We start from the raw sequence: 20,079 nt of genomic DNA on the forward strand, positions 1-20,079 counted from the left end.
TTTGATGGCAACATTGAATAATATCATTGTGCTATAGAGAACTATATTACACACATTGTTCTGTCTCTTTCAGCTCATTGTTTGGGTTCCATGGCATATTTTTGTAGGACAGACACAATTAGAAACTAGCTGATGAACAAGGGCCAATGCCTTTTCCAGGAGTTTGAAGAGACGAATCAGAGTTTAAAAAAGACTTAACAAATGGCTTAGTTTGGGTTCTTTATTGTTCAAACAAAAAAGAAAAGACAACGAACCAATTCTTTCGATTAGTTAGGATTTTGCCATCGTTGTTATTATAAAATTGTAGTTTTTATCATCTTTCTGTCGTCATATGTTTTTGTGTGTTACGTAACACATTTATCTCATGTCACAAATGGGTTATCTTAGGCGACTTAAAGACCTTCATTTGTAACACCCCCTTTGAAAAAAGGCATATTAGGCAATCAGAAAGTAGTATCGATTACATTTACTGGCAACCAGTTGACCTTTGATATCTCAGAGCAGTGTAAACAGAAATGTGTCTCAATCTTTCACTAGAATAATAAAATGCATTTAAATAGAGACATATACATATAAGTGTATTTCATGTAGAAATAACCACAACAAACAGCATCGGTTGTAAAATAATTTTGTCTTTCACTATTTAATGAGAGCAGAAACAAATCAATTTGTAACTTTTGTATTTCCCTGTATCCCAATAGTTTTCCAAGATTGCATTAATCTTAAGACTGTCCAGTGATTTCAGGTTAATCTCTTAGATATACTAAGATAAAGTATTTGTTTCTTCTCTTCATCAAGTAGAAAACAAGACATTGAAACAGAAGATGAGAACGGGCTAAACCCCGGTCTATGACATCATCAGGTAGAAAACATCAGGGGGTGTTAGCCTCTGTTAGCACAGACGCTAACATTTGTTGTGAACCTCAGCGGCTAGAGATTAGCATATTCAATACAATAACAAAGGACATATAACATTTTAAGCTGCAACCCTGTTCATCAACAGAGATGCGCATCCTCTGCTTCTTTGAAAATCTCCCTCCATGACTGACAGTGAAAGTTTCCCAATGGGTTATTATGTTTGTCCCTCACAGGACACCTTACAGGAAGCAAACACAACTCGTGTTTGCTGCTAGATGTTAGAAAAAGAAAAAACTGGAACTACGTTTGGGTTTAGCCATTTCTGGCTAAATTATAGTGGAGTGAAATATGATGGTCAACATTTATTCATCATCGTCGTCATCGTCATCATCGTCATCATCGTCGTCATCATCATCATCATCGTCATCATCGTCGTCATCGTCGTCATCATCGTCATCATCATCATCGTCGTCTTCATCATCATCATCGTCATCATCATCATCGTCATCATCGTCATCATCGTCATCATCATCATCATCATCATCATCATCTGGGTCAATCTTTCCAGACAGAACGTCCTCCATCCACTGCTCGAGCTCGTCCGCTGTTGGCATGTCGTCCTGGTCGTCCATCTCCATCCACACGCTGTCGGCCTGCCGATGACGGGGAAAACAAAAATACTCACTCAAGGACCAAATGACTTCCAGTGCCCAGTTTACAGCTCAAAAAGAGGCTCCAATGATGAGTGAAGGTGCAGACATTTACTGATGGTATGAGGGTAAAACCAATAGTATATGGGAGCTGAAGTGTTTTGCTTTTTACACTTCAAACCACTCGAAATCAATGTTTCATTGCAGGTTCAGGCAAAGGATGAGAGAGGTTGCTTACGTCCTCAACATCGACCACACCAATGTGAGGAGAAGAGAGGTCGATGCCGAAGGTCTTCTCCCAGTACGGCACCAGCTGATAGGGAGAGACAGACAGGTGGTTAAAGGCTTATACATCCTGATTGGGTTTTTGTAGACAGAAAAATGTAGGACAAGACATCAAGACAACATATGTTTGGGTAGTCAAACGTGCCATATTCCAACCTGGACAATATGTTTAAGTGAGAGATGTTCATACCAGGGGGAAGTTGTCGGGGTCGATCCAGATGATGCTGAGGTTGGGGTTGTCAGTGTTCTCGCGTGCTACCTCCTTCAGGATTTCCAGGAATTCAAAACCGTCTGAAGAACAGTTCAAGTGTCAGCTTTGGTTTGTGAGCCTGGTAACCTAAAGTATTGGCTAGATATTCTATCGTAAAGCTGGTTGACGCTGGTCTACGTGGATATCCTTAATGCTGTACAAAGAGGCGCTGGGGTTTTACCTGGGTCATCTTCCTCAGCAAAGGCAACAATGTGTTCTCCATCAATGTCATCCTCCTGTGAGCACAACAAGAAGGATAAGTTTATATTTCCACACCAGATTGACTGATAGGACAAATACATTTTATGAGAGAAGAAAGGGAACTTTGTTTAACAGATGACTTTTTGAATAGCAGCTTCAGATCTCTTACCCAGATCTCATACATGCTGTGGGGCTCAAGCTTCCTCAGTGTGGGCCTGGAAAAAAACATTACAAATATAATTAGTATCCATTGATTTATACTGATGGGGGGAGGGAGGGAACACATTTGTTTGACGAAATGATATTGCTGTTTTCTCATGTGAAAGTTCCCAAAAAATACTCAAAAATGTCATAAGATTATCAACAATTATTGTGTACATTCTGCAGTGATTTCAGTGATGGTTATTGTACCTAAGTAAAACTAGCAATACCACAGTGTGAAACTGCTATGTAATAAGCAAAAGTACTGAATTTTGTTTTGTTTTGCTTGAATTTATCCGTATTAACTAAATGTTGATTGCACAATGTAATGGCTATAGAATAATGACATAATTGGCTTTTAGAATAATTCCATATCAGTTTCACTTTTACTATTAAATTATGTTTGCCACCGGGCACAATGTCCCGGGAAAATGAAGACTTTATTCATAGCAAAAGGGAAGAAAGTGATAAAAAAAAATACCAAAGTAAGATATTTGCAGTTACTATCCACAGGAGAGGAAATTACAGGTGTTGGAACAACTGAAGTGACTGTGGCAAACACAATGCAGTGTGTGTCGTGTGTATAGCTACCAGACTCTAAAGGAAAATGGAAAACACTCTGGTTGTCTTTGCATCAACTGCAAATACTAGCAGAGTACAAGTACCTCAATACATAGTATCACACAAGGTCTCACCTGTCATGCTGTTCAATGTATTCGACGAGCTCAGACTCGATGTAGGGCTTTCCTGGAATGGTGACGGGCTCCTCCATGAAGGGCTCATAGAAGTCGACTTCATTCATCTTCAGCTTCAGCTTCTTGGCGATCTGAAATAATGTGAAGAGAGATGAGAGGCAGGAAACACAAGAACATTTCAACATGTCTCCTCTGATCTTTTCTTTTGAACTCAAATTCATATTTGTCATGCAGAAAACACTCAAACAAACAATTCACACCTTGGGGTCGAACGTGGCAAAGAATTTGACGAAGGGGTGGAACTCCTCGGCAGCGTCGTCATACTCAATGAAGTCTGGATGGGGAACGTAAGGGAGAACATCATATTAGGCTCATGGTAGGAGTTTATTTGAAGTTTCATCTCTTTGAAGCTGAGTCGTTGGATCATAAACTTCGACCTACGAGGAGATTTCTCGCTCCTGAAGTAGCCGACAAGCTTGATGACCTCATCCATGTTGTGGAAGCCCTTCAGCTCGCGCTCGTTGTCGATGATCTCCACGGGGTCCTCGACCACCTGACGGGAGACGCTTTGGATCAGTCCTGACATCAAGGTGCCACAGTTATGACGACAAACGTAGTCTTTGTTTACCCACAGTGCTTTGCACCAGGCCAGAAATGACTCACATCATAGAGGAACTCCACCAGGGTGTCGGCTGCCAGCTCTCCATCATACTCGATGATCTCGTTGTCGGCAAATATGTAGATGCTCTCCACCTCATCCAGACCTGCAGAACAGTCATTACACCATTATACCGGAAAGATTAGCTCACATATTCTTTCATAGAATAGAAAAATAAGTTATCAATATGTATGTTTATGTAGAATTTTAACTCATTATATAGTGTGGTTGATAAAAGGTTCCTTAAAGCGACTCATAATTATTTGCTGCACTGTTGCTGTAATGTTGCTTAAGAGGAATTATTGTAAATAAATACTATTTGAAATAGTAAATTAACTATGAGTGAGAAATATTTGCAAAAGACATCATATATGCAGGGCGTTACATATATTTGCTTAGTAATATAGAATAATGCATGAATGGTAATGCATTCATTCCCTAGCTTATGTAAATATAATGTAACTGTTTAAAAAAAAAATTGTCACCTTTTTTGTTTTGAGATAATAAGTGCCTTTGTGGTGTTTTTTATGTGTGTATTTTATGTGTGTCTGCTAAAGAATCATACATCTGTCATAAACAACAGCTGCATAGTAAAAGTATATACAGTTGGATTTAGTTTACACTTTCTGATGGAACGTCCATATTTTCATTGGTGCATGTCGCATTTTGCACTAGCAGAACAGGTAAAGATGTGTCTATCACAGAGCAGTCTATTCTTGGTGTGTGTCAAGATAGACTCTTCTTAAAAAAAACAAAAAAGAAGACTACAAACATATTCATATAGCTGATTTTTCTTGCACATAAGGCTCATGGGTTTGGGTTTACAGCTGCCGTTACAAAGAAGCTGTGACATCAAGTCAACACTTGAGGTCAGGCTTGTTTCATATTTGGTTTATATTCGCTTTATACAGATTGCATCCCACATTTACAAAGAATGTTGAATTTTTACATTTGCTATTAACATGACCTTACACTTTATTAACTTTATTGAATTTTTTGTCCATCTATTTGTTTTTTGTCATCTTTTGTTGAGTCAACAATTTCACCACCAAGTCCCTGTCAGTGATTGGCATTAAAGTTTACCGAGCTTCTTGGCGACAGCAGAGTCCTTCTTTTCGTCCACCAGGCCGAATCCGATGTCCTCGTCGTCGAAGTCGCCCAGAACTTGGGCTGCGAGCTGAGAGAGAGAGAGAGAGAGAGAAAGAGAGAGGAAGTTGTATTTAGTACCACTTGACAACTGATTACGACCTCTGCGTGTCGTCCGTCCATGGTGGACGTTTCCTAATCTCAGAATTCCCTTGGAAGCACACTTTCAGTTGCGTTTACACGAGCCACCCCTTTGGCATTTCATCCTAATTTCCAAGGCCTTAAAAGCAAAAGCTTTAGATCGCTGCCTTGCACTTTCTAAAACGGAGTGAAACCGAAGCCAACAATTGACAGCCCTCATAGCCGGCGTGAGAGGAGCACAGACAGCGGGGTTTCCAGAAGAACAAGAGGGGCAGAACTTGAGCCAAGTATGTCGAGGGGAAGAGGCGCTGCGACAGGTGCGGTGGAAAGGAGAGGAGTGCACACTTTGCGAAAGTAAAGCCGCTGCATACGTGCACATATACTGTAAATATACAGGCCAAAGCAATGAGCAAAACTGTATTTCTCACAGTTTTATACAAATGTACATTGCCGTTTTCCCCGTTACATGTGAGGTTACGCTCTGAATGAAGTGAGTCAAAAGCGTTATGTGGCGCCTTGCGAAGCATTCGGCTGCTGCTTAGTGCCCAAAAGCACCGGCAACAAATAGCTAGTGCAGTATGAATAGTATCGTATTTGCTATGTTGCTCTTCACAGGCAATCTTTAATGCCATCCATTATTTTGGGCTCCGCAGTCCAGACACATTAGCTCATGATTGGACCCAGCGCCAATTCTCCTCTAATCTGGTTAGGAGGATTGGCCTCTTTACTTTGAAACTCTAAAGCAAGATAATCGCCATGTAACAGCTGATGGGAAAGGTTCCATTTAGGGGGGAAGGCTTCTTTTACTTTAACATGTTGTGTCATTCCTATTCTGCTTAGCTGTGCTGATAGTTCCAGTTGTAGCATTTTGGGAAATACGCCAGAATGCCAAGAATAATATCTGTCTGTTCAGGATGAAGCTACAGCCAGAACTCCTGAAGTTCTGCACTTCCAACCCGTTTTCACTCCCTTTGTCTCACACTGACGCACAGTTCCTCTTTGGCGCCTGAATGCAACGTACCGGCCTTGCAAACTGACTCCAATGTGCACGCTGAGAGCAACTGAAGTAGTAAAGAGCGAGATAGTCCACACGGGGCTGTCGTCCAGGAAGCCGCTGCTCGCATCTCGGGTGAAACTAAAAGCGAACGTTGACAGTTTGTCACGTCTGTCAAGTTAACGCTGTATTCCTAAACCTAGCTAAGTGGTTTTGTTCCCTAAACTGTAACTTTTCTGTGAGGAAGGACGTTCATTTTGAAAAGACACTCTGCATGTAACGTGTTGACATGTCCTACAAAGTGACGCGAGAGGGGTACGTTTTTGCTCAGCATACAGTTTCAAGCTTGGGAGCATTTTCGCGTCGGGGTGAGAATGTGTCGACTGTGTTTTTGCAAAGCTAAGCTAAGCTATCTGCCTGCTGGCTGTACCTCCATATTGAAAGCACAGATGTGAGATGATATCCGTCTTCTCAACTAACTCTTTTGTTTAAGTGTATTTCCCAGTTCAAAACTACAGATACCCACTGAGATACTCATTTCTCTGACCTGTGTCCCACCACCATTCAATAGAGCTGAAAGGGATTTCCTTTGTACTGCTTGTGCTGCATGTAATATTTAATATTAAAATGCATTGAGGAGCACATATTTCCTATGATTCACCTCCGTTGGAATTAGGGTGGTGGCAGAAACTCTAGAGACCAAAACTAAGACATCACTAGTCGAACACTTTACGATCATTGATGGCTGCATGGATGAATGGGTAAGGGGTGTTAGAGATTGATTAATAGGTTAGATGGGAGCCTCTCTCCTTCACAAGTAAATCATCTTGCTGCTGCTGGACTTTGACAGCATCTCAGTCTCTTTGTGGTGTCTGGTTGTGTTTCTTACGTTATTGCATCTGTTTTAAGCTAAACTGCAGTCAAGGACTGGAAGAGAACAATCGCCAGATACTGCAATTTGTGTTTAGTTTTGCAGGCACAGAGAGGCAGACCTTGACATACCTGAAAGATAAATCCTCCTTGTCTTGTGATCAACTGCAAGAAGAGGTCACGCTTTAGGGCAAAGCACAATAGTCACAGCCTCCAGGTTTACAACAAATCGGATCGGCCTTCACAGGAGACGAAATAGTTCCAAATTTGAGATTGTGTTAAGAACTTAAAGCCCCATTCACACATGACTATCTGGAACAATTTACTTGAAAGTCCCCTTAAAAGCAGTGCACGTAATTATGAATGTAGTCATAACAAACTATAGTTGTACGCATCTTTAAGCACATTTTAAAAGACCAGTGTGAAGGATTTAGTGGCAGATTGCAACCGACTGAATGCCACTCCGCTCACCACTCCTTTTCCAAGAGTGTCGCTCCTTTTTATATTAATATTACAATTGATAAATGAAAAAGGTGATCATGTTTTTTTTCTATCCTATGCAAAAATGGAATTTTAATAAAACAGTCTTTGTTTTATGTACAACAATATCTGTTTGATTGAGAAATTGGTGAATGGGGCTTAAAATAAGAAAATCCAACAAGTATTGAATACATGTTAGTGTAGTTGTTGAATAACTAGGTGTTTCCTAATGTTTTCAATCAGCGCCTGGAAGCAGAAGTTACGGAGAAACACAACCATTTTGAACACTTTTCTTGTGTTCAAAATGAATGGATGGAGAAGCATTATAAACTCTGCAGCAAACTCTGTGCAAATTACACTTTTTCTTAGAAAATACACTGTATTACTGCTGAAGTACTTTATAGAAGAGAATAAACAATACAACACCAATGACTCTATTTAACATGTTTGTCCAAAACTACTCTCCTCCATGTTGCCACATGGCATGGCCATATTCTTACCACTGGGGTATTTATAAAAGAAAAGTCCCGCAGCTATATAAGGGCGCGTGAGAAAGCAAGTTGAGGAGCAGAAAAGAGGATCTGTCACATATAGAAATGGGTGTGGGAAGGGAAGGAGGGGAAGGCAGATTGGGCTGATGAATGGAAGGAGACACTTGACCCGCGAGTTAACACTTGGCAGCCGTCATCTCCTCCTATAGTTTCATCCTCCCTCATACATCTCTCATCTCTGCTTTCTGGTGTTATTCCCCTCTCACCCTCACCACCTTTCCTGCTCTCCGTATCCATCTGGATACGTTATCCTGACTTCGTGTCCCTGACACCGTTCCTCATCTGTTCCCTCGCCATCATCCCAACCCCGTCCAGAAGTGTGAGAGGTCACCAGCGTGAGCGCTTGGCTCCGTCTCCCGGTGCCCAGTCAGTGTCGGCTAGTCGAGGGGACACGAGTCGAGGGCAGACTGCCACGGTGAGTTGTCAAAAACGTGCTCTGGGTCCCCGCTGCGCTTGGCTGTGGCCCCGGAGGGTGAGCTGGGAGAGGGCGGAGGGGCCGCAGTGCAGTGGAGGGGGGTCACGTTTCTTGTAATATGGCCGCCCACATGCTTACTCAACACGACTCGGTGCAGGTTCGCCTTCAGACTGTTTACTTTGGTCAAACTGGACTTGAGTGGCAGGTGGTATTGCTGCTTAGTTTGTCTAAAAATGGCGTAGCGTTCTAAACATATCAGTCTCTGGTTTGTTCTCTATTTGCTGAACTGGTTGGACTCATACGATTGGAGCCATAACGTTTCAGATTCCACCTGACACAAATGTAAAAGTAACCACTTCTACCTAAACAAGTGTAAAAAGTAACCACTTCTAAAAGTAACCACTTCTACCTAAACAAGTGTAAAAGTAACCACTTCTAAAAGTAACCACTTCTAAAAGTAACAACTTCTAAAAGTAACCACTTCTACCTAAAACAAATGTCAAAGTAACCACTTCTACCTAAACAAGTGTAAAAAGTAATCACTTCTAAAAGTAACCACTTCTAAAAGTAACCACTTCTAAAAGCAACCACTTCCACCTGACACAAGTGTAAAAGTAGCCACTTACCTAAACAAGTGTCAAAGTAACCACTTCTACCTAAACAAGTGTAAAACATAACCAATTCCAACTGAAACAAGGGAAAAGAGATACATTCGTCTTGAAATAAGTGTGATGTGTTTCAGCGATGAGAATTAAAAGCCAGTGGATCTTTGGAAAATACTTACAAGAGGCAAGATACTTGACCTTATAAGTTACTATTTAATGCTGTGTAATGTGTTATGGTTATTGTTGTAAAGTATTATGAATATGCACTAGTGTTTATAACTACGCTATGAGCATATTATTACATTGTAGACATGGGCATTATGCAAAGTGTTTCCTTACTTTGTTGGTGTAAAAGGTGAGAAATTCTAGCTGACAATTTTTTTCTTCATACTAACAAAAGTTCCCGTAATCTTTTGAATCACTGCATGCACATTTGTGTGCGTGTAGTGTGTTTATGTGTGAACATGGTTTTTACTTGAAATGCAGGAAAACCAAAATTGCAAGTTTTAGCCCAGTTATTAAAATCTGTAGATTTCTCCAGAAACAGAGAATGCTTGCATTGTTCTCCAAACTGTTTACTGCATATTACATAAAGGGCATCTTGCAATGATGATGTAATCTAACTGTCTTTTTTTTTTAATAATCCAAATAAAATATGTTTCAGATGTATCTTTTTTTAATCCTAAATATTTACATATATACTTTTTATATGTATGAATGTGATCTCCCGTGCTGGTTTCCATTCATTTCCACATGGTGCAGAAATCAACCGGTTTGAGACGTAGAAGTTAATGTGAAATGTGTGTTGTTTGGTTGTAAAATATATTGTTGCGTAATAATGCGACTGAGTGCAAATTTATTAGCAAAATTCTAAATTTTGGCATCGTTTCATGAGAAAAATACAAGCAGATGAGACTCAACTCACAACCTGTTGAGCCCTATGGTGCCCTAAAATAAAGGTCCCCTTATATATCAGATCACAAAGTACAAATCAAGAAAAAAAGATGGTATGAATCAAATTAAACATACAATTCAGGGCTACAATAATATATAATCCCCATGTACAACATCTAAACACAATTTAAACAATAAATAGGATTAGAGGTTAGTGTTTAGGGTGAGGGCTTAAAGGGCTGCAAAGGAAGAGTAGAAACAAAGTTTTAAAAAAGTAATACAAAAAAAAGTTAGACCCCTTGGAATATGTTTAACAGTAAGTGCAGCAAAATCACACCATCATCTTTTTCAACTTTTCCCTCACATGCTACCCAAAATAAAACTGCTGAATCTGTACATCAAGGAGCATTAAAAGGTGTTCAAAGCAACACGATTTCCCATCTTCCCGTATGAGCAGCTGTCTTGGGATCTGTGCAAAAAAATGTGAAGTTCATCCTGCATTTCCCCCCAGCCAGACTGTAAATTAATAATGGCTGCTGTAACACATCAGGACTCCTCACCAGGCGCTTACATAACACTGCGCCAGGGCGGTCATGAAATATTCAGATGGAACGGCGGCGCGTCAGCTCACGTAGCCGCACGGCTTTCAGCGCTGATGGGAACGATGCTCGTGAATGTGTTTTGGAGACTTTGAATCTAAACGTCCTCTGATTCCTTCAACGTAGGGTTGTCGATTTTCCGCGGGAGATTGTGATGAAACGCATGGAAAGCCTTTAGAAACCTCACAGGCACACGAGCTGATTCACTACATCAAACTGCGAGGGCGCACGTGTCTGGACCATCTGGGAATGACTCACCGAGACGGCGACGAGCCACATTACCACACGCTCGGCTAATCAAGGCTGCTTGATGAGTCACGTGAAAGCCAGCAGGTGTCCTTTGCAACACACTTTGCAAAGGACGAGCAGATGTGTTTAGTTGACTCAAGTTATTGTTGATTCGATGGGTGACGGTAAAAAAAAAAAAAGTAAATGCTTTCTTCAAATGTGCGTTTGCAGCTAATAACACTAACGATCACTATGTTGCATTTGAGTGTCCCAGTAAATCACGTCAGTTGTCAGGCATACACAATCCCACTGAAATACATAAATAGGCCTTTTTCACACAAAACAACACTGTAAAACGGTAAATTACATTACGGTTGAATTCCATTTAGCTGATTCAGTCTCCCGGTGCTCGCTGGGACATTTGAACCTGTGCTATTCCTGCTGTGATGACTCAAACGGTCTGCTTTGAAAAAAATGGGTTATGAAATGGAGCAATCCTTAATTAAAATTATTAATAACTCTTCCATGAGACGTGTTAATAGGACATGTGCTGAGACAATCGTTTGCAGCTCTATAAATAAATCTTGTGAATAGGGTGATAAAGTCTCTGTTGTCTTTATTCAGGCCCGTCTCTTCATGGCGTGAAGATGTGAGTCGAGTCTCCGCCGTCCAAATCACACTCACATTTCCCACGGTGCACCTTCTTTCTCTGCATAATTTTTCTCCCAAGAATAAACGATTAGAAGACGTTCCATGATACGAATGACGAAGGAGGAGATATGATGTATGGGGACAAAGCACGATCATGTACCGTAAAAGTCGGGTTATACGGCGCTACTACCTCCGGTCAGTGTCCCGCTGTAGCAAGCTAGCAGCAGCGCTAGCTAGTTCCCCGCTGCTGCTGCTACTGGCCGCTGCTGCTGCTACTGTCCGAGTCCCCTCTGCCCTTCGGGTATAGAGCCGGGGCTGGTCCCTACCTTTGGTGGTTGTCGGGGAGCTAGCGGATAGCTAGCGGAAGTTTGCACGGAACTAGCATGAGTGCCAGCTGGCTACAGCGGGATGCAAATGGGGGCAATGACCGAAGGTAGTAGCGGCGTATAACCCGACTTTTACGGTATGAATGATGTGCAGCAAGAACGTACCGCATGCACACTGCGTGTCACATGGTGCAGACACACAGCATGTGTACGGCACAGGGTTCTTGGTACAACACTTGGATATGAAGACGGTGAGTCAACCGTTGGGTTGGGAGCGGCGGAGGCGAGTGTGGACGTGGCCGGGGTAAATTTAGGATGACAGAAACAGCATGCGGCCTTTCTGCCTCGCACACCGGGAACTATTTTGGCCCGTGTTTGGGAGCTGCTGACAGCTTGGTTCCTCACTGAGCTGCAAAGCTCCCACCTCAGCTAATTTTTGATGAAATGAAAACTATAGTAAAGAAGGAAGTTGTTCACTGGCCTCGCCCGTGCAGCAGGAAATACATTCAGCACAGATTTGCCTCTTGGTTTGTGGCTTATATCACTTTTTTCATTACATTTTGGCAGCTATAGATGACAGCATGAGGACACCGTTTCAATTTCTATACCTAGAAGATCATGCCAAATGACTGCACACAGTATGTGTTTACCACACTGTCAAAGCTCTGCATCGTACCAACTCTGATAGCATTTCAACCATCTTTCCCCTTCTGTGGACACGACAGAACTGTTTATTTTATCAAGTCAAGACTCTCTATCGCAGCCACACTTCAGGTGCAGGCGACAGCTGCTTGATGGAGCACGATAGCGGAGGATGAAGCCGTCAAGTGTTTTCTCCCAAACCCAGTTTGCAGATGTGCAGATGCCGTCTGTAGAGGCTGCTTGTGAAACATTCACCGCACCATTCATCTGCAGAGCTTCCGCTGTGATTCAATAGAACAAAATATCTCAGTTCATGTACCTCCGAAAGGGTGAGGAGAGGTAGAGGGAGAGTTTCGTTATAATAAATCCACGGGTGAACTTGCGGTTCGTCATATTCAATCTGTACAAAACACCTCTCCTGAATAGACAAAAATCCCACTATATAAGTATCCTATTCTACAGCGTTTCCTCAGGTCATATGCACTACTTGCCTCACAGGTGAACTGTAATGCCTGTGACTAATGCGACGTATAGATATTTTTGATATTTTTGAAAGGTAGAGATAAGTGAAAAAACTATATTTGGGATATCTTAACACTATCCAGTAAAGCATTTAACACTGGTCCTTATTGTGCATCAGGCAGCAAATATATATAGTTTCAACAACAGCTGAGACCCTCGAAATCAATAGGCAACCACTTCTATTATTAATCCTCCACAAACAACAGGTGGCTTTTGACACGCAACAAACCAAGGACACGTCATCTAAACATAGCTCCTGTCACATCGAATGACATCACATCGGACCAAACGGCTCTTGATTCAGTGCCTTTTTCACACCGTTAATTGGGGGGTCCAGATGGAGGAAGGTCGAAAGGTCGCGAGGAGATCCATCGAGATGTGACGGCAGTGTCACTTAAAGGGATGGAGATGTTTAGTTCTGACAGCTGTGCTACTTGAATGAGGAAAATGAAAGGGGTGCTGAACAAAGTGTCTTGAAGCGATATGCCTAATGTTAAGCTCCTGAGGTAAAGGGGCCACGGGGGCTTGGCCCGGTGGCCCGGCCTGTCGGCCAACACTACTTGTGGTAATGATATCCGATCCTTCTTATGCATTCTGGATGTGGAGTGGCAATGTCGTCGCTTAAAATCAGAGCCAATGCTTGTTATCTGGCTGCCGGTCGGGTTCACAGGTTGCCGCGTTGGGTCGGCGTCGCCGCATGAGTGTTCATTCTGACCATGATTTTCACTTTCTATGCACTGAGAATTGCAAAGAGCTTGACGGAGCTTTCAATAGCCTGGCTACAAATAACAAGAGCCAAATTGCCGTTAAATCCCACCGGCTTTAGGTTCTTAGCCCGATAAATATGGAGGTTTCAAGACAGAACGAACGGCGGATACGTTTAAAAACAAGAATCTTGTAAAAAAAAAAGAAGAGGTTTTCAATACGGATATGATGGCTGAATACATGAAAAACATGATATACTGCAGTGATCAATCAATTTCTCTAGCAAAAGAGGGAGTTGGTCAAAGGTACATGAGCAAACGATGGCATTATGAACTGAGATATTCAGACATTTTAGGACAATATTTCCAACCTGGTCTCACAGAATAATGTGAAAGGACCTCAACCTCTCACTAGCACCTGATGTGCTGGTTGCATGGGTAAAATGAAATGCCAATGGAAAGTCAATTAGGATCCTTTTTTCATTGTGTGCACACAAATTAAACTCATCCATGTGAAATTGCAAGGGTCAAAGGTACAACTTAGTAGTTTTGCTGCCTAAACCTAAATGTACGTACTTATTTCAAAGCCGATCCATTGTTTCTATGTTTTATTATCATTGTTTTATTACCCGTATTGCTTTTACTGGGGTAGTAGAAGAGCCACAGAATATACTGACAGCTTTATAATTCCATATTTAAATATCTGGTAGTGATTAAACGGATTACAGGGCGATGCAAATTGAAATATCCGGTGTGTTTATTTCAGACAGTTTGGAAGAAAGTTTAAATACAGCCACCAACTATAGAATGTTTGAACCCGAATTGTCTGAAAAACATAACTTTTAATTTTTTTACATCTTATTTTGTCAAGTAAATCTCTACATGCATTTGTGTTGTACTGGGCGTATGTACATTTGATTGAGGAAAAGCTTAATTTGGGGTTTTATTTAGAGGAACATTGAGAAATTGGGGTGATTCAGTGCACATACGCTAGTATGCTCCCATCATTCTCTCCCTCCATCGGTTCCATCCACTATTGTTTAAAATGAAAGCATGAAATGTTTTGTTCCGGTGAAAAAGGAGGAGGGCTCAGACAGTCAGTTTGGATAGCGGTTACCACGGCGACAGTCTGACCTTTTCCCAGCTCTCTTAGAAGATGGAAGCAGATTAGAAAAGACAAAGCAGGCGCCTCCTTTAAGCTATGAAGATGTTTTATTTTTTTACCGTTCCACTACTGGTGCTGTTCTGTAAGTGTCTGCTAAATATGCAAAAAAAACAACACTGTATGAATTTGGGAAAAACGTGAGTCTACAGCCACTGAACAGCACTGCGTGGAGCTAGACGCTAGCTTCAGGGGCTAATATGCTAATTAACTAGCACCAAACCCAACGTACAGTTTAAGCTAGTGGGAGTACGATACATTTGTAAAGTTTTTTACAAATTATAATTGGACAAAAGTTGAGCTGGTGGTGTCTCGAAATGAAAAAAGTTGATATACCAAAAATTACGATTAATCCTCAGGGGGGCATGAATGTGTGAACCAATCAAACTTCACTGTAAACGGTTGTCAACTAAAATGTCAACCTGATGGTGCAACCTAGAAGAAAGGTCAGGGGATCACCAAAGCTTTATCTTCTGGGGACCATGAATATCAGCACAAAAAGGTCATAACAATCCATTAAATAGTGTGTTGTAGTAGTGGCGATGTACTCTGTTAACATGAAGATGAAACGATTAAAAGTCTGTTTTGTTGTATGTATTGTTATGTTATGTCATTGTTGAAACAGTACGTTGTACTATATATTTGACTTTATATTTGCTGTACTTTTATGTTGTTCTCTGCCTTCTTTTTATTTTTTGTCTTGAACTGTGTAATCAACTTGCCGAAGGGTTGCATTTTAAATTTGGCATGTTCCCATCAGAATGACATCAATGAATGTGCACGAACTTCAAGGAAATAGAAAGTAAACCTACATTGATATGTATAAAATATATTTCTGGTATCTGTGGGTGTTGCAGATAGAATATGACGTAAAGAAAGGGGGGTTTACACTGTGTGTGTGTGTGTGTGTGTGTGTGTGTGTGTGTGTGTGTGTGTGTGTGGTAAGTAAAAGATCACTGCAATCCGAGCTGTGTGGATTGATGAGCATTAGCATTAACAGTATGTTGTATGGCAAAGGTCAGAGTTCAAACAGAGAGAGAATGAATAATCAGAAAGCAGAGAGACGATGATCAGCACCAGCGTCTCAACATTAGATGGGGACCTCCATTTTTGATATTCCCAATGTAATAAGAAGTGTTAGTCAGTGCAGCGTGCAGCCGTTATTAACTGAGTCACCGCCTTTCGGCGTATGGTTGTTAATTATGCACCCTCCCAGTTTGTCCTTATTCATATCTTCAGATGACTTCTGCTTCAGTGGTAATAATGAGAGATATTTCTGTCTTAGGAGCTGCCGATGAGTCGCGCTCATTTTAACACCAACCAGCTCACCAGCTGTCAACCCGTGCTCCCTGAATATGCTTGCAGCTCATTAAACAGACTGTTGTTCAGTGTTAAACACCTGCGATTACTCTCCCAGATATTATGCGGAACTGAAGAGCTGCTCGGTGAAAGCTGCTTTATGTCAAACCAAACATAGATATCGTAAAAGAAAGCTTTTTATTTGGGCACGCGGACCAGATTAATGCACCAACCTTCAGATTAGAACTTGATACATGCAAAACTTTGTGTTTTAGTTAAACATGTGATGGATTAAAGGTGACATGTTGGACATATTTTTGGAAGTGACTGGTTAACTCTTTCCTTCACAAGCTGAAAAAATGCGTGGAGAAAAACAATCTACTTCTGGCGGCGCCTGCAAGATCTGTCGACCAATTTGCTGAATCTAATTTACTCTGTTTCTATTCATATCACAGAGGGAGCTGGTGGTTGAAAAATGAAGACAGGCCATTTATTTTCTTGTGTGCCTCACAGTGTGAGTGGAAAAACCCAACGAAATAGCTCCAGGGAGCATATCTTCAACACACACACACACACACACACACACACACACACACACACACACACACACACACATATATATATATATATACATATATATATTTGGTCAAGTCAAAACTGAAAAAAAGCACAGATTTAGCCAGAATTAAGATACAGTGAAATGAAAGTATGATTTTTTTTTTTGAACAGTGTGGTGTAGGCAGATACAATATGATTCCTTGAGCTCTCCCTTTAATCATTAATGCTTCCTGATTCATAGGTGGTAATGAGCAGCTATTTTAAGCCCCCACCCTGAGCACCTCTAGTGCTCTTTCCTGATTGGCTGCATGGTCACAACTGGCAGGAAGTGATTAATAGAGTGACAGTACAGCAGAGACTCCAATAAGTGTCTCTTTCTCAAGCCAAGAAGCACTACTTGGCAGCACCGATGGGAAATTGATCGGGCAACGACTTGGGTGTGCAAATGATGGTTTAGAAGTCAGGCCTGCACCCAGAGGGAGTTGTGCAATACCAAACAGAGCAGTGTGTGTTGCCTGGAGAGAACTGATGGAGCAGTGGGAGCAGTAGTTGAGGTGAGATATGGCCCTAAACTTTCTGTTTGCCCCAGGAGGGCTTTTAGCCTCTTGCTAAGCATGCAGAGCTGTCCCGGGCTATTTACAGAGGTGACTTATGCAGGCTAGTGTAAGGTACACTGCGCCTCTGTAAGAAGACACTGCTGCTCTGACAGGCAAAGGATTACTGTGGTGAATACAGTAGCTGACACTGGGGTCCAGGTGCATCGACTGTGGGCCGGCGAGTGAAGAGCCTGTTCGATTTATTTATCCAATAAGCGTTCCCAGAGCATGCATTGTCTTTCTGCCCGCTGATTAGCAGCAGTGCCGGAGCAATTTCAGAGAAAGTACCTCAACAACGACAGCTGAAGAATGAAATGGCTTTTTTAAACTGAGCTGTAAATACGATGCACCATATCTGGAAACATAATCTACAATACAAGACATAGGAAGTTCAAAATATTCAAGATTGTCCTGGAATTTCGCTCAATATAGACGTGTAACGAGGTCCGATCAATACCGTGACAAATATACCATTATGTCTACAGTGTGCAATAGCTCGATGAAAGAGGGCCATCATGTGACAATAGTCTTGATTCAATTGTACCAATAAAGTAAACTTTGAGTAGTCCTGAATGCCATAAAAGTGAAGCACACAAAAACTAAACAGACAAAGAGGAGATATAAGTGATGTGTGAGACTCTTCGAGATCTGGCATTTTATTACCACAGTAACCTGGCGAGCATGATGAAGGCCGAGGAAGGCCTTCACCAAAAAAACAAGGTTATGCAAAGTGTCGTTTGATCACATCAAAAGGCAAAAGTGTTAATAGATATTCCGAATGGCCACATTGTCTGTTTCAGAGAGATGAAATAATGGCCGGACTCATTCTCATAGTCAGTGCCTCCATTTTGCCTGTTTCCTAGGCCCACATTCACCAACTTGCATCCTTCAGGTTAGCATCTATCCAGGCTGCCACACCAAAAGGTCCACGAATCCCCCCAACACAACCTCACCCCATACTGTCCACCTGTTCCGTGTGGCCTTCTTCCTTACCTGTCAACGGAACCTGTGAACCCACTTATCTGAAACTCTTAAGTACAAAAGCCATGACTGCGTCCATAGATCTTCAACTGAAGCCAAATTCTCCACGTGAAACCCTTTCCATTCCTTCCCCGCTTCCCAGCATGACCCTTCCCCCACATGGGCCACAGATCCATCCACTGTCATGCTTTTGGCGGAGACCCACCTCCAAAGCCAGCTCCTCTATCTCAAACTGCTTCGTGGCACTGCGGCTCCCGTCCACGTTTTTGTGGTAGTAGATCACCATCACGTCGTACTTCTTCATGATGGACTTGTAGTTCTTGGCGTTGAAGTCATGGACGCGGTCTTTGCCATCGTACTCGGGGACCTCCAAGCCCTTCTCCGCCCAGGACAGGGTCCCCAAAGATAGGAAGACCCCCAAAAACACCCAACCCCACTTCATGGCTTTCACCTCGGTGGTCACTACCTCAGAGCCTGAAGTAGAAGGGGAAAAAATACACTTGAGAGGGTTGACGTGGTCCCAACGCAAGTTGGTGTTACGGAGGGAGAGTTAGGAACACAGCCCGCTTCCTTTCCCCACCGGCGAGAGAAGAGCAGGTCCGGCAGTGACACCCCTCCTTTAAAAAAGAGCTACACGTGGTTTTGCTGATGCCGCTTGCCAAAAAATGGAGGAGGGGCCCTTTTGGGGGGGGTGACGCAAATCAGTATGTGAGTAGGTCGAGATCCCACTCATCCAAGAGCCGTGAACAAGCCAGAGGGGCTGCCAAAAAAGTAGGACGACATTGAGTGGGATGGGGGGGGACGTGGTCAGAATAGCTCGGGTAGGAAGATGATGGGAGGAGCCACGCTTAGGTCAGACCGCCACCTGTTTGAAGCCGCGGCTATGAAAAGGGACAGTGGTTGAGTCGGGTGTTCGCAGAGCCACAGATACCAGCTCAGTGTCTTGGAGGACTGAAGGTATAGATGGACGCACGATGAGAGCCCGGGGAAATAAGAGATCCAAGATGCCATTCCCATATTAAGTTTTGCGGAGGAGCCGGAGTCTCGCTAAAAATAAGGCCTCTGTGGGACAGCGCTGTGGACAAGATGGCGTCCACGCAGAGGGTCAGAGGGTAGGCGCAGAGAGAGACATAGTCACGCACACAGTAGAGCAGGGTGTGTGTTTGTTGTTGAAGTCGCACTGAAATTGAATGTCTTAATAACTGATTGTTCATGCTTTAATAGTAATAATGCAAAGAATTTAGAGGATCTTTTAATTTAATCTTCTTTTCTGGTTGCTGGACTATTGCTTATGAGATGAGATTGAGTTGGCCAGTTTTACTAAAGTCTTAACAGATAATGGAGTATTGTATTTGTGTTAGTTTCCCAGAAAAATGAAATGAAATTTGTACTTTGAATATCTGTCTTTTCCTTAAATCTGTCGTACACTTTAGAATCAAATCAATTATTACAAAAGAATCTTGCAACAAGTATGTATTTGAAAATGTTTGACTGTAACTTGATAGAAGCGCTGTTTGGAAACATATTTATGTGATTAAATCGTAGCAGAAATACAGGAAGTGTTTCCCTTTCTCTGGTGTCAAAATTGCAACTTTACGTCTGACTAGAAGTTCAAACACAATATCTGCCAACCTGATCTTGAAAGTCATGAGATTATTATTGTTTGAATGCACTCATTTCTGGTCTCTCGTCGGTAAACCGGAACTACATCATGTGTATGTGGGACGGTTGACACACTGGTGGCACTAATGCCATATTTTTTCACATATGTGCACATGGAGCATATTTTGGGAGAGAAAAAAAGATGGAAACATGGAATGAGAGAGAAAGATGGATGTAAGCAGCAGAGGGACAGTGTGAGATCTTGCCAGCTATTCATTTACAATGAGAAAGTGGAGAGGGCGGCTATTAATAACAATGTGTAATATGATCAGCCTCCTCCCTCTGCAGCATGGCGGCTCAGACGTGTGCGTGCCT

General features: G+C 42.1%; 1 protein-coding gene across 2 annotated transcripts; it reads right to left on the reverse strand.

Moving 5' to 3' along the window:
* Positions 1–206: 206 nt before the first annotated feature.
* On the reverse strand, positions 207–18,676 carry casq1b (calsequestrin 1b). 2 transcript variants are annotated; one of them, XM_079214804.1, is made up of 12 exons: positions 18,308–18,676; positions 7,022–7,054; positions 4,882–4,975; positions 3,804–3,904; positions 3,582–3,693; positions 3,401–3,474; positions 3,141–3,271; positions 2,414–2,459; positions 2,225–2,279; positions 1,984–2,084; positions 1,747–1,821; positions 207–1,511 (listed from the first exon to the last, which is right to left on the reverse strand). In XM_079214804.1, exons 1-12 carry the CDS (start codon positions 18,542–18,544, stop codon positions 1,221–1,223), a joined length of 1,350 nt encoding a protein of 449 aa, XP_079070930.1. In that variant the 5' UTR covers positions 18,545–18,676; the 3' UTR covers positions 207–1,220. The 2 variants fall into 2 exon arrangements, with proteins under 2 accessions (XP_079070930.1, XP_079070931.1); XM_079214805.1 differs by lacking the exon at positions 7,022–7,054.
* Between the last annotated feature and the right edge of the window lie 1,403 nt (positions 18,677–20,079).

This window comes from Taurulus bubalis (assembly GCF_910589615.1).
Source record: "Taurulus bubalis genome assembly, chromosome: 3".
Lineage (NCBI taxonomy): Eukaryota > Metazoa > Chordata > Actinopteri > Perciformes > Cottidae > Taurulus > Taurulus bubalis.

What these genes read in the sequence shown, in the direction of transcription:
- casq1b (XM_079214804.1), bottom strand. Translation starts at nt 18,544, where the DNA reads ATGAAGTGGGGTTGGGTGTTTTTGGGGGTCTTCCTATCTTTGGGGACC. An exon ending in AAGGAGGATTTATCTTTCAG is followed by an intron (nt 4,976 to 7,021) that starts GTATGTCAAGGT and finishes TCTCTCTCTCAG; the next exon opens with CTCGCAGCCCAAGTTCTGGG. An exon ending in ACCCCGACAACTTCCCCCTG is followed by an intron (nt 1,822 to 1,983) that starts GTATGAACATCT and finishes TCTCCCTATCAG; the next exon opens with CTGGTGCCGTACTGGGAGAA.